The 13,449-nt window shown below is 47.1% G+C and overlaps 6 protein-coding genes across 6 annotated transcripts; 1 reads left to right on the plus strand and 5 right to left on the minus strand.

Moving 5' to 3' along the window:
• The first annotated feature begins 49 nt into the window (after nt 1-49).
• On the plus strand, nt 50-1,929 carry ONS95_010197 (uncharacterized protein). The gene is made up of 3 exons (XM_058503773.1): nt 50-245; nt 301-803; nt 990-1,929. The coding sequence occupies exons 1-3, from the start codon at nt 162-164 to the stop codon at nt 1,258-1,260; spliced, it is 858 nt and encodes a 285-aa protein (XP_058360486.1). The 5' UTR covers nt 50-161; the 3' UTR covers nt 1,261-1,929.
• A 1,411-nt stretch (nt 1,930-3,340) lies between these two features.
• Nucleotides 3,341-4,044, minus strand: ONS95_010198 (uncharacterized protein; the record flags this gene model as incomplete). Its single annotated transcript, XM_058503774.1, has 2 exons — nt 3,341-3,735; nt 3,804-4,044. 2 exons carry the CDS (start codon nt 4,042-4,044, stop codon nt 3,341-3,343), a joined length of 636 nt encoding a protein of 211 aa, XP_058360487.1.
• Nucleotides 4,045-5,334: 1,290 nt separating this feature from the next.
• Nucleotides 5,335-6,546, minus strand: ONS95_010199 (uncharacterized protein; the record flags this gene model as incomplete). Its single annotated transcript, XM_058503775.1, has 3 exons — nt 5,335-6,080; nt 6,140-6,313; nt 6,366-6,546. 3 exons carry the CDS (start codon nt 6,544-6,546, stop codon nt 5,335-5,337), a joined length of 1,101 nt encoding a protein of 366 aa, XP_058360488.1.
• Nucleotides 6,547-7,434: 888 nt separating this feature from the next.
• On the minus strand, nt 7,435-7,989 carry ONS95_010200 (uncharacterized protein; the record flags this gene model as incomplete). The annotated part of the gene is made up of 2 exons (XM_058503776.1): nt 7,435-7,884; nt 7,930-7,989. The coding sequence occupies 2 exons, from the start codon at nt 7,987-7,989 to the stop codon at nt 7,435-7,437; spliced, it is 510 nt and encodes a 169-aa protein (XP_058360489.1).
• Nucleotides 7,990-9,206: 1,217 nt separating this feature from the next.
• Nucleotides 9,207-10,237, minus strand: ONS95_010201 (uncharacterized protein; the record flags this gene model as incomplete). Its single annotated transcript, XM_058503777.1, has 2 exons — nt 9,207-9,755; nt 9,875-10,237. The coding sequence occupies 2 exons, from the start codon at nt 10,235-10,237 to the stop codon at nt 9,207-9,209; spliced, it is 912 nt and encodes a 303-aa protein (XP_058360490.1).
• Nucleotides 10,238-11,235: 998 nt separating this feature from the next.
• ONS95_010202 (uncharacterized protein) lies at nt 11,236-13,258 on the minus strand (the record flags this gene model as incomplete). Its single annotated transcript, XM_058503778.1, has 6 exons — nt 11,236-11,495; nt 11,559-12,109; nt 12,157-12,235; nt 12,284-12,983; nt 13,034-13,156; nt 13,217-13,258. 6 exons carry the CDS (start codon nt 13,256-13,258, stop codon nt 11,236-11,238), a joined length of 1,755 nt encoding a protein of 584 aa, XP_058360491.1.
• Nucleotides 13,259-13,449: the final 191 nt, after the last annotated feature.

A 13,449-nucleotide genomic window follows, 5' to 3' on the forward strand; every position in this document is an offset into this window, starting at 1 on the left:
GAATGGTAGGGTAAAGCACCCCACTCTCCAGTGAACGCCTCAACGACAAACAGCCTGAATGTGAAAGCCTCAGACTTTCCATTACATCAATTCTAGCTTTTAATCTTGTTGAATTCTCTTCGTGAACCCATATTCTAGACTGTTACTCTTAAGCAAAGAAAATGGCGTCAATGAAGGACAACAAAGCTGTGAAGATGCTGAAGGCTGCGGAGGAGGGTGGTTATGGAGTTATTGGTGTAGTATCAGTAACTTTTCCTCCTTAGCCAATTGTTCTTCTCTATATACTGATGATCCCAAAAGTATAATCTTGAAACCATCACAGCCGTCGTCCGCGCCGCCGAGAAGAAACGCTCACCAGCACAAATACTCCTCTTCCCCTGGGCTCTCCACTACTCACCTCTCCTCATCCACCTCGCCGCTGCTGCTTGCGCGACTGCCAAAGTTCCCATAGTACTGCACATGGATCACGCCCAATCAGAAGAGGAGATCATCGCCGCTTCGGAATACCCCTTCGACAGCATCATGGTGGACATGTCGCATTACGAAAAGGAGGACAATCTCGAGAAGACGGAGCGTATCACTAAGATGCTGCATGCGAAGGGTATCGCTACCGAAGCTGAACCCGGAAGAATTAATGGTGGGGAGGATGGGGTGGCGGATACCGGGGATTTGGAGGGTTTGTTGACGGATGAGGTTGAGGCGAAGAGGTTTGTGGATACAGGTATTGATTTCTTGGCGCCGGCTTTTGGGAATGTTCATGGTAATTATGGGGGTGTAGAGAATATCAAGCTGGACTTTGAGAGGTAAGTCAGATTTAATTTTGATCTGGAAAAGCCATGCCAGTCAAGGATGTTTTGGTATGGGAATTATCAAATGCCTCGTCTGGAGTGCTAGGAGCTGCCGGATAGATGGAGCTACATCAAGCGGTTCCTCCACACGGAATGTATTTTGAGCTCTGACACAGGCGATCTGCTGACATCCAGTTCTAGACTCGACAAGATTCGTGAGGCAATCAAAGGAAAAGCAACACTAGTACTCCACGGAACGAATACCTTCCCAGACGACACGATGCGAGGGTGTATCAAGGGTGGGATGACCAGATGTAATGTGAACGAACTAGTCCTGTCGAAGTACAACAAGTACGTTGCAGAGAATACAGGCAAAGTACCGCTGACAGAATTGATTGGCAAGGGGACGGACCTGATTCAAGAATTGATTGAGTACCAGATGGATGTTATGGGATCGACGGGGAAGGCATGAATACTTGAGCTGGCAAATAATTACAAGAAAGTGTTTATGTAAGCCAGAGGTTTGCGCAACACCGTCTCTGACGGGCATTATCATTACCGCCTCTGGCAAACAAATGTACCATGTATGGAACCTGATCATGCAAGCAGCGTCAATTCTGGACATTTGCAAACAAAGGCATCGCAAACAAACCTAGACTTTGGAATAAGCAGAATTATTCCACTGATACCTCAAACTCAGCTCTGGAGACCCATCATCAAACCCAAGATGATCCTTGCCTTCCAAAATCCGGCTAAAAATTCCCCAGGACCAAAAAAATAATAAAATCCAGAAAACGGCAAAAACATGACATGGGGACTCCCATCCAGGATACTGCGCTCAAAGGAGAAATGAGAGGGCAATCATTGTGCTCGAAATGCTAGGACAGCTTGAAATATCGAGGACAAGTGTTCTAGCTGTTACGTTTCAATTTGCGATCAAATCGTAAGCAAGCTTAACAAATTCGAATCAAAACAACAAAAAAGGTCGATGAGTTCAGTCTGAGAGAACACAAAAACGAAAAGGAAAGTAAGTAATATTAGACCCTTGCTGAAAGATGATGGTGGATCTCCCAGCTTGAGTTCCAGCATAACTTTTTTTCTTTCCACCTGGGGTTAGTACAATACATAGAGTCATCTTAGCGTACTTTGGAGACAAAGAGAGGTACATTGAGAGAGATGTGAAAAGTGGATCTCCACCGGAAGGCCCTCCAGTGGTATGAAATAAATGAATAGGAGAAATTTTGACCCAAAGTCAACAAATTCGACCAGCTGCCAGGCCTCGGTTGGTTTGCTGTCAACATACGTAACTAACATGTCTGCAGAAAAATTCCACTGTGCGTGAGTCAAAATCTTCCATCCAGGAAATCCAAGACCAGGTGTTTAATCACCATACCAGCAGTTGTCTAAGTAACGGTGTTCAATTCACCCCATCAGTCAACAAACCATCAGTCAACAAACCAGCAGTCACTCAGGTTCAGCCCAGCAGTACTTACACTAGAATTCGGTACTGTGGTCTGGCACCTGCAAGCATTTCAACAAAAAAGAATTAAAACCAAAAAAAAACTTCGGCGCCGAAGTGAGAAAATTCAAAAACCAAAAAGTGAGTTCCCATGTTCCAAAGTAGAGGCCTGGCAGCTTAAGTATTATTTTTTGGGCGTCTTCTTTTAACGCTCAGCTTTATACCGCCTTTCAAATTTTGAAGTCTATTCTAACTATCTCAGAATAAGTCGTTCAAAACCTAGTAGAAATGTAGAGTATTTTGAGATATTAGGTCCCTGTCAAAATCTAGAAGGTGAGATCTCGCTTAGATTTATCTAGACGCCATGTAAACAAATACATCCCACTCATCTACCTCTTTGATCATAGAGGTCCTAATTACTGTCTCAAATTTCAGAGATCACAACTAGTACGAGAAACACCTGGGTCGCCCACACTGGTCAGCTTCCGCACGTCAACAATACTTTGGTATGAGCGACAGCCACTTGCAATCAAGCGATAAGTGCAGTTTCCACATCACCACAAGATTCGTTTCGAGGCAAGATTATATCAGAGGAATCATGTCTGATGGTAAGGTATTCATTATTAATTTTAAGGAGTAAAGCCACTTTCCTATAGCACCGCAGAGATAGAAACACCATGGCAGTGGAGCGACTTTTTTTTATCTTGAAATCTCATCATTCATTAGTGGAAAACATGAGCATCATTTCACATACAGCCCACATCTGTGTAAGGTCTCAACGACTGGGGAAGTGAGCAGCAACTTTCTCAGTCCTATGGAATTTACAGCTTTGTTAGAAACGGTTGCGGCCTCAACTTATTTGAGAAATTGAGACATCGAAAGGACAACCATGCTAACGCTAGTTGCCTGAGTACATTATCGGAGAAATTTTACCTATGTCACAACTCATATGCGATATACGATCAAGTAGACTGAACTACATGTTGTACAAGAATTAATACAATTTTTCGCAGTGTTAACTACAGCTGTATGACCCTCAAGCATCTCATTAAATCCTCTAAAACTTCTTGCCAACAATCTCGTTACCCCTCACTTAAAGTGCCATGAGGAGAGCACCAAGTCCTCCAAGTGCAAGAGGGATCATATCAGAGCCCAGCTTTTGTGCAGCACCAGTGACCTGAATTGGTCCAGCGGTGGTGGTCGATGAGGCATCTGGTGTTTCGACAGACGTGGATGAAGACGTTGTGGATGTAGATGACTCAGAAGAGCTAGGGGTGGTCGACGCGGTGGAAGGAGTAGGTGTTGCTGGCTCTGGAGTTGTGGTGACCTGCTGAGCGGTTGTTGGTGTTGGGGTTGGGACGGGAGCCGCCGTGGTCGCAGCAGGAGGTGGAATAACGCTCAAAGAGATTGTGGCGCCACATTCTGCGAGAGGGGTTCCATTAGGGCAGCATCCAGCATCGGTGCAGTAGTATCCAGCAGGGCAGTATTCTGGTCAGGTCAGCTATCAAACTTGGGACCAAATTGACATGGGCTGCTTTGGGAGGGAGTGGACTTACTTCCGTTGGAACAGCAGCTCTCTCCAGCACTGGGGTTGTAGCATGTTGGGAAGCTGATACATTCAATGTTTCCTGGACCACAGGATCTCTCGCATGTCGCGGGGGCTGTAACTGGGACGCAGGTGTTTACCTGACGCTCGAAAACACCTCTGATTGCCATGAGTGAGAGACGCTGGCCAGCAGTTTCAGCAATGGCTGCAGATGCAGCGCTGAGAAGTAGAATGCTTGACGAGAAATGCATCTTGAGAATTTATTCGAATATGGTGATTGGTTGAGTGACTTAGCGAATAACGATGATACTGAAGTGTTGAGCGAAATCTAGGGACGGGCAAGACACTTGTTGAGGGCAGATATTCCTCCTTTTATATGCTTTGCAGAAGGAGAAGAAACACTTACTTTCAAGACCAGCGACACCAAATTATTAGCCCCATTCTTTCACTTTCTGTTCCTGAAGGATTGCATGGAGCTAGGAAGTGTTTCTCCTTGCGAGCGCCAGCTCCAATAATTATTACGTAGAGAGTGAAATTTGATATGCAGCCATAAACGCCAAAGCTCCAAGGTACCCGGTAGGAAATGTTCCCACCAATAAGGTTGAGCCCCTGAGCTATTCATAGAGGTGCTTTTGGTCCTTGAGCCTCCTCATGTCGGGTGCAGGTCATCGGAATCAGTATGCATATGGGCTGCTCCCGCCCACAAGACGGGAGAATTCACAAGGTCAACCATGGCTGGTGTTGTCGGGTTAAAGTTGAGGTGCCTTTCCCCAGGTCTTACAGGTTTTAGTTTGTACCTGAAACGGAGGAGATTGGCATCGGCAAGCCACCATTCTTCAGCTGGGGGTTTTAGTGTCGTGCCAAAGGGGAGCGGTTCTTGGCTAAAAGTCGACAGCCCCAGGATCGACTGTCCGTCCTCAAGTCTGCCTTGTCAAGTGAGCTGGAATATAATCAGACCAGAACAAAGCTCAACGTCCATCGCAAATCAGAGAGGAAACGAGATTCGGGGAGGAGGAGGCCGGATCAGTTGGGCCGCAATTCTCGGACTGGTCCTTCCTTCCCCGTGGCATGTAGCCGGAGCTTTTGTTTGGTCCAGGCGCAAAATGTGTCACTCTCATGACAATTGAACAATCATCTTCTAGGCCCTCCTATTTTTACGTCAGGTAAGGTTAAAGCTCTGGACTACTTCACTGACTATGTGCTAATCTAGTTGATCGACAAGACGCGAGAATCTGACTACTCTTCTAAACATTAAATCAAGTGACAGATCGTGAATAACCTTTCGATAGTTGTTCGAGCAATTATTTTGTTGTGATTTGGGCGGATTCACGTCGATATGGCTAACTGAGGAAAGAGCTATCCGAGTCCGAAATACTCAACCGAACAACTTCCTGGCAGGCAGTGACGGCTGTCAGGCGCTTTAAACCATCAATTCAATATCTTTCTGCACTTGCTTACCAAATGATAGCAATCTTGATCCCTCCACTATTGGGAGAATTTTGATAAACGATGCTCCCCTTCCCATCAGAAAACGGCCCTCTTCAATCATAGTACTTGGCAGAAACTCCCTTGATGATCTCTTGCTCGCCATTTTCTTGAGTCGAGTCACCAGCTCTAGTCACATTCTTCGCGACTCGTGCCTTCACCCACTCTCCGGCTGTCAGCACAGGACCATCCGCCTGTTTGTCTAGTCCCAGACGCTTAAGGAGTGGACTTGGAACCGTCTTCAGCTCCAGATCGTCCTCTGGCCGGACAAAATACAGTATGCCTAGTCTGTCCAAATGTGCTTGATCTGGTGGTGGTGCTACCACTCGGTGGATACTACTTTTAAGATACCCATTGGTGAGGAAGGACAATGAATCTGCAATGTTGACGGTGATACTCCCCGGGTACGGCTTGACGTATTTCCAAGTCTCTTGTGGAGTCCGTACCTGGAGCGCTGCAACTGGCTGACGGAAGAGTAGAGTCAAGCTGCCGAAGTCGGTATGGCCTTTCACCCAGACATTTTTGATGGCTTTATTGACTTCCGGGGTCCTGGCGTGATACTTCATGTAGCGAAGATGGCAGTCGCTTTTTTCGGAGTAGCGATGAGTCTTCAGGAAGGAGTCTTCAGGCAACTCTAGGATAATGGCGAAGAGCACCAAGAGCTTACATACTACCTCCTCGTGAATATACTTTCCAAACTTCGATATTGCCGGCCAGTTGTCCTTGATTAGGGATGGATGTGAGCGGTCGTACTGAGGTATGAACTTAGGGATGTTGTATATTTCTGTATTGTCGAAGTAGCCTTTACGGAATCAGCGAAGAGCCCAGGACGCCGTCTCACACAAGGATTCAACTGCTCACCTGGTGCAATTTCTCGAATGCCAAGTGGTTTGTACCCGTTGTATCCCCCATTCTCTAAGTCCGCACGATACTTCAGCTTTTCTTCGATATCCAGATTGAAGAACTCCCTCCCAATAGCAAATTGCCGATCAACTTCGGCTTGATCTACACCAAAGTTTATGATGTAGAAAAATCCTCCTTCACGTTAGTCCCGTAAGCTCGTCGTATGGGCTCATCCAATGCCTACCGATTTGCTCGATGGCATTCTTCAGTTGTGCTGCCAGAGCTTGCTTGCCCCCGGGATCATTGAAGATCGACAGGTCGAGGGTGGCAAGGTCGGCCCAGTCCAAATCATAACTTGTTTCTGGCACTTGGGTGTACGAGGGTATGCCGTTTAGTGCTGACGTCTCGACCTGTAGTTGAGACATTATGGTAAACAGACCGAAAGCTGATCTGAATTGTTGGAACTACTAAGCTCAATACGAGCTCTTGAGATTCCAAAAGTAAATAATCTGAGGATGATATCTTGCTCTGGAGGTTGTCATTCACGGCCCTCACTAGCAAGCGGGGTTGAATGACCTCAACTGGCTATCCAGAAACTACACGCGATCCCAAGCGAGGCTACGGGACTTGCTCGGGAGTCATCTTCCAATCCAATCCCACTGATCAGGCTGAGGAAGTGTAGATGTCGTGATCGCGGGGTTGTTCTGTAAATCACGTGTATGTATTCCTCATCAACCACGACACAAATACCCATCTTCCCACCCCTTAAATACATCTAAATTTGTCTACACTCACATGAGCGTTGACATTCATCCTAGAAAGTGGCGTGCGATTGACCGATCTTTCATCGTCTTCAGGTTCACAACACTTTTTAGGCTTTACCTTTGGTTCTCGTGAGGACATCTTGAAGTTGGGAAAATATTCTTCTTGAACCGACGGCGAGGAATACGAATGTAGATGTGCGTATCAGAGCTTCAGGCGTACAGATCATGACCAGAAATTGGCCGGTGGTGTTTTCAGCCAAGACCATATTACCACGCCATTCTCTGTTGATTCTCGGAGCAGCACCAAGCGAAGCGACCATCATTTGACCAGATATGGCTGAAATATCAACAACCTTGTGACTCTTTATTACACTGTATTCGAGAGAAGTCATAATCATCACTAATGGAAGTATTGGAAGTGAACAAGGTAGAGCTTTATGATGTCTGCCGAAGTCGACATCATTGATCGCTGAATCTAAAGCGGAAATTTGATACTGGAGAAAAAAAATTGAAGATCCTTGGAAGAAGCCTTTGGTACATAATCCCGCTCTATATTTTTCCTTTCCTGCTCCTCTCCAGCTCCTCACACCATACCTTCAAATCCTCCCCAAACTCACCAAATTTCTTCTTCAGATTGCCTCCCATCCATCCATCAACAACCAGCACGCCACCCATGAACCCCTTCGCCTCGTCACTCTGCGTAAACCTCGTTCCCATCGTCTTCCTCCCCTCATCAGAATCCATGTCAACCTCCACCCACTCAAAGCACCTGACAGCGCTCAATCCATGCCACACACCTTTCCACCTCATTCTTGCTTCTTCATTCTCAAGAATCTCGAGGTGAGCTTCTCCGCCCCAGAACGTGCCGTGGACTTTGTCGCCGGCTACGACGGAGAGGCCACTTGTTTTGGAGGGGTCAGGTTTGCCGTCGGGGAGGAGCGGCGTAAGTGTTTTCATGTATCGCTTATCCCATTGTGTGAGGTGTGGCCAGTCGAGAAACTGGAGATGTTAGGAAGGCCTAAAGGGATCTGAAAGGGAACTTACCGTGGCGCTGACGAGGGAGGGTGGGGCAGCGATGAGGGTTGATGAGGAGACGATTGTCATGGTGTTTGAGGAGCGACCACTTGAAGTTGAGGAGACTGACTCGAATCTCCTGAGCAGTCGGTACGATTTCTTGGATATGTAATTGTAAAAGATACCTCGATACTTCAACGTGATGCTAAGAGTGATTTGATCGTTGAGATACTTCCTAAATGGTTTTCGCAAGTCCAGAGGAACTCGATGAAAAACGATTTATATATCTCACCACATAATCCTTATGTATAGAAATTGCCTAACGTTTCTCAATACGCCTCAACGTCATTATTTCCATCAATGATGCATCAATTGCCCCATATCTGAATATCTTCACTCCGGAGCATCCTTTGGCCGCAATATCCACCATTGTGAAGAATGGCGAATGAGATATGGTTCCGACATGATAGCCAATAATAACTGGTGTTGTAAGGCACAGTGCGGCGTAATTGGTGGGCCGACGCATTTGCTTGGGCTGATTGGAGATTGGGGAACGAATGCGAGGTGCAGGTGGTTCCATTTAGACCCGTGTACACGGTGACCAAGACAAGTGGAAAGACCGAAAGAGCGATGTGACTGTCAGTCAACACTGTAGAATGTTCAATGAAACATAACTCGCTAACTTATCGGGAATATTTACACCATAGTCTCAGCCCCAGGTGCTGAACATTCAGGCATTTGGGGGAGGGGGTTTCTGGGAGAGACGTCCCTGTGCTTTCAGCGCCAGACCGCTGCAAATGTGGCCGTCGGAGAATATGGTGGGGCACTGGCTCGCTAAAGATCCTCTGGGGACTGCCTGAGATTAGCGAAGTGCTTTACTTGGACAAAGTTTCCTACGAAAATGTTTACCTACATGTATCCTATGCGCACGTATAAGTGAGAAAGTAACCGAGACTGCTTCCAATGAAAAAAGTACCCAGCTCAAGAGTATTGAACATCCATTTGTACCGAATTACTAGCCGATAACCCATTCCGAAATCCACACTGGCATTCCCCAAAACGCCAACGAGCCAGAGCGCCTACGAAGGCAATACATCTCTCTGGTCTTTCCAGGACTTGTGAAGCATCCGCGGTGGATAATCAGTCACTACTGAGTTGAAGCTTGACAGCCTCGACCAAAATGCGGAAAATCGCAGTAATTTTCTGGCACACACATTGCCTTCCATTCTAGTCTGGTTCTCAAGCGAAGGAACAGCTTTAGCAGTTGATTTGATGTTGGTTTTAGAGTTGCCACCGTGATAGATATATCAACCACTGAAAGCATTCCTCAACCGGCTCAAAATCTCCTTTGATGTCTCCCAAGCCCTCGACTTTCTCCTCTCCGTTACCACCACATTCGGCTTCACCAAAACCCTTCTAACCTTCGCCAAATCCTCATCCGTCAGCCCACACATGGTCTTCACATATCTCTCTGGCCCACCCCATTTCTTCTCGACCATCTCCAGCATAGCCAACATGCTCTCTGGTCTAGCACCCACCATTCTCTCCGCTCTTTCTCGTCCACCACCTCCAGATCGAGCAAATACTGGGCTCTTCATAAGGCGATCAACAACGCCTTCTCGAATGGGTTGGAGGCCGATGTCTGAGAGTTTGTATTCTTCGGCAATAAGTTCCGCTTTGACGCCGAGGAGAGAGAGGATGATTCCGACAAAGACACCGGATCGGTTGTTGCCCGTTGTGCAGTGGATATAACATGCTGTTGGGGAATCAGAAGACATGGATGATATGTGTAGAAGCATGGTTCGACAGGCGGGTGCGCCATGAGTGAGAATCTCAGTGAAGGCTTCAACGATGCCCTATTGAAGTTGTGAGAATGGCTAGTGTATAGTAGTGGGAAGAACCAGCCAGAGAGGACTAATAGACTTTCAAGGGCAGCACTGATGTAAAGAGAAGATGAGGAAAGGTAACATCCTACCTCCGTGCCATCACTTGCATAGAGCACATATCTCGCAGCCGCTTTCTCGGGCGAGTATTCACCATCCGGAAAAGCAGGACACCACACCCTCTCAATACCTTCAAGTTCTTTGAAGCCACTTGCTTTTTCTATTTGCCCCTTTGACCGCAGATCAAAATCTGTAGTAACCCCCAAACTTCTGAGCTTGACCACCCCTTCATTAGTCACGGTAGTGGTGTCCGGACCCCTGTAGAAGACACCCTTCCGAACAGTACCGGTCACCACCCCCTTCCCATCCTCGATTGGCCACCCGCCTATATCTCGAAAGTTTGCGAGGCCAGGAATATCCACGAAGGGAGGCTGGAGCTGCGGCTTGTTGGTCATGGGAGCGTCACGTGGACTGCTCTCTCACCACGACTCGTTACACCGACTTTTGAAGCTCGCCAAGGTCAAAGATCAACAAAGAGGGTGTGCTATCTGGTGTAACCGTGTAATGGTAGTATCATTCGGCCAGTTCAGGCACAAAGCGATGTTATCGGTCGACTCAGTATTAACGATAACGCTGACGCTTTATCCCGAGTCTTCTGATTTGGTCTAGCTTGCTTTCCTCGTGATCATGCATGAGGATCTGCTTTGGGGTTGGAAGCCTAGAAAGGCCTGGATTGTAAATGTTTTTGTTGCACATCTACATGCATTGATGATGCATGGTGTTGACTGGCTGTCAGTTATTCATGCAGACGTGCAGTTGACGCTTGTAGTCATTCGGCCAACTGGCTGCAGAAGGGTGCAGGCTAGAACTAGCTGGATCTGTAGTTCTCCGTCATCGGAAGGTGGAATGGTGTATCTGAGTGGCCGAATGGTTAGGCAACTGAGTCACTTGGATTTGTTGCACATCGTATATGAACCCCTATCCCTTGCTGTGCGCATACAGCCAAGAGAAGGATGAGGCGGGGTATGGGGGTGACTCGATGGTTGAGTTGAAGGGATGTGTGAGAACCGAAGAGGGAGCGAGATGGACTTGGAAAGGTTGCTGCTGGATTGGAGGTGGGGCTTCTTGTTCGCTTTACTGTACAGTACAGTAATTTTAGCGAGAGTCCTGCTGTTTATTGCGATTTTTGAAAGACGGTTCACCTGCTCATTGGAATGGAACTCAACATCAGATTTATATTCTACGATAATGGTACACTCGATGCTTACCATAGTGATATGTTCTATCAATTTGATCTAACTTTAGATCAATGTTTCACGGCTCATTTCAACAATGCAGCAGGTCTGGATGTCAACAAGCGGGGAAGTATTGAGCAAGCTTGAGAAGGATATAAATATATGTCTGATTACTCTGAAACAAAGTTATGTTCAGAGCCATCTTGAACCCAGTACCTCTAACAGCCAGACACAACCTTCGCATCAATCACAGCACTCGTCCCATTCTTGACCGACTCCACAGCCCTCGTCAAAACATCCTCCAGATTAGACACGTTCTCTACCTTTTCTGCAAACAAATTGCCGCCTGTGGCAGCCTTCGCGATACCTGCATAGTCTGGCGAAGGACTGAAGTCAATGTTGAGCTCTGCATTGGTGGCTTTAGAGCCGAGACCATCGGGATGGACGAGTAGCATGGATCGTTTGGGTGCGTTCCATCCTTATATCAGAGTCAGTTTGACCACTTATTTGCGACTAGGACATGAAGTGAATCTTAGCTTACCTTTATTATTGAGAACAATCGTCAAGATAGGGATCTTGTAACGATGTGAAATCCAGTATACAGAACCAGGGACAGAGAATAAGAACGTCCCATCGCCAACAATGCACACAACGAACTTCCCCTTCCCAGCACCATTTTCAAATCCAGACGCCAATTTGATACCCAAAGCTCCACCACCAGACCAACCAAGTCCACCACCACCGCAATTAATCCACGATCCTGGAAGAGTAGCCTGGATGTTGTCAGCGACAAACAGTGTATTGGTTACTGCTTCGATAGCGAAGATACTGTCTTGGGGGACGAGTTTGCGGACTACTCGACAGAGATGTCCTGTTCCAAAGGTTCCGTCTGGTTTTGGCTGGGTCGCTTTTTCGATATCGCCAAGTTTCTTGTTGTGCGCCTCTGCGAGAGCATCCCAACGCTGAGTGTAGACTTCTGAGTTGATTTTATCTGAGAGGGATGAGGTGATGTAGTTGGTGAGTTGAGTTATGGACGTGAAACTGTCGGCTCGGTATCTTTTGAGAGCATCAAGATAGAACACGGGCATTTGACTGCACTTCGTTAAATAAGCTTGGAAGACATTCCGGTGACTACTCACTTCTTGAGGGGATCGACATCGATATGGTAGATCTTCGCACCTTCTTTTGGATGGCATTGTGTGTTAATCCAGGGTACATCTATACATTACTTTAGCATGAACTGCTTCCCAATCTTGAATAACTTACCGCAATCGATCACAAGAATTACATCCGCAGTCCTGATGGATTCATCATTGCCATATCTCAAACCCAACCATGCCCGATGATCTGCAGGGAAGCACATGTCACTACCACCTGTGTCCAGAACCCTCAAGCCCTTCACAGAGTCCGCAAGTTTGACCAAAGCTCCAACAGCGGCATGGTTTCGACCTGTGTAACCAACAACGACCAATGGTTCCTTCGCCTCGACAAGAACTTCTGAAATAGTCTTGACCGCATTCTCTGACAATGCTGCTGGCTCAACCGGATTCCAAAACGCACGATCAAGCTTATACGGCGTTAGATCTTCCTCCATAACTTCTCTCGCGCCAGTCAAGTACACCGGACCCGCCGGGGCACTACATGCAAACTGCAACGCTCTATTAACTATCTGCTTGATATTTTTGCCTGTCTTGATATCAGCAGTATATCTGCAATACTGTCCCACAATGAGTTTCTGGTCTGGTACATCCTGGATCCAATGGATGTATTGAGTGCGAGAACCACGCATCTCGCCTTCAATTGTGAATGGCGAGAGACCGGCGAAAATCAATACTGGAGCTCGGCCGCATGAGGCGTTGTGGACTGCTGCTCCTAGACCTTGGGTTCCTACGTCGACGTGGACGAGTACACATTGGGGTTTCCCGGTGAGGCGAGCGTAGCCATCTGCCATTGATAGCGCTACCATCTGTGAAAATACGTAAGTGATGTGTTCAGATATTGGTGAGGACGACGAACTTCATTGGGACACGTTATGATCTTTGGGAATTGGCCTTCTTTCTCGTTCTGGCCTTTGACAATGGCTTCCATAATAGACGGGTGATCAGATCCTAAATTCACAAAGCAGTATTTTACCCCCGCCTAGACATTGCATCAGTTCCATCTCTCTGTGTGATAGCCAGCTCCAGCAAAGCTACGTACCTCCCATAGCGCCTCGAAGAAGGCAAATGAAGCTGTGTACATTTTGACGGTGCTCGTATCTCAACGTGAATTCCAGTAGAATCGTCTGAAAGTAAAAGACAAAGTATTAAAAATACAAGCAGACTCCCTCCCACCTTTCCCCAGGTATTTCATGCCACCAAGTGGGGCAACAATGGCGGGGTAAAAGACCCCTGAACATTCCGGACATTGAAGGGCACGTCAGTAATTGTGCA

This window comes from Cadophora gregata, assembly GCF_030347475.1.
Source record: "Cadophora gregata isolate MNR1 chromosome Unknown scaffold_4, whole genome shotgun sequence".
NCBI lineage: Eukaryota > Fungi > Ascomycota > Leotiomycetes > Helotiales > Ploettnerulaceae > Cadophora > Cadophora gregata.

Coding starts and splice junctions, on each gene's coding strand:
- ONS95_010197 (XM_058503773.1), top strand. CDS start 162: ATGGCGTCAATGAAGGACAACAAAGCTGTGAAGATGCTGAAGGCTGCG. Junction 246..300: donor GAGTTATTGGTGTAGTATCA/GTAACTTTTCCT, acceptor TGATCCCAAAAG/TATAATCTTGAAACCATCAC. Junction 804..989: donor ATCAAGCTGGACTTTGAGAG/GTAAGTCAGATT, acceptor ATCCAGTTCTAG/ACTCGACAAGATTCGTGAGG.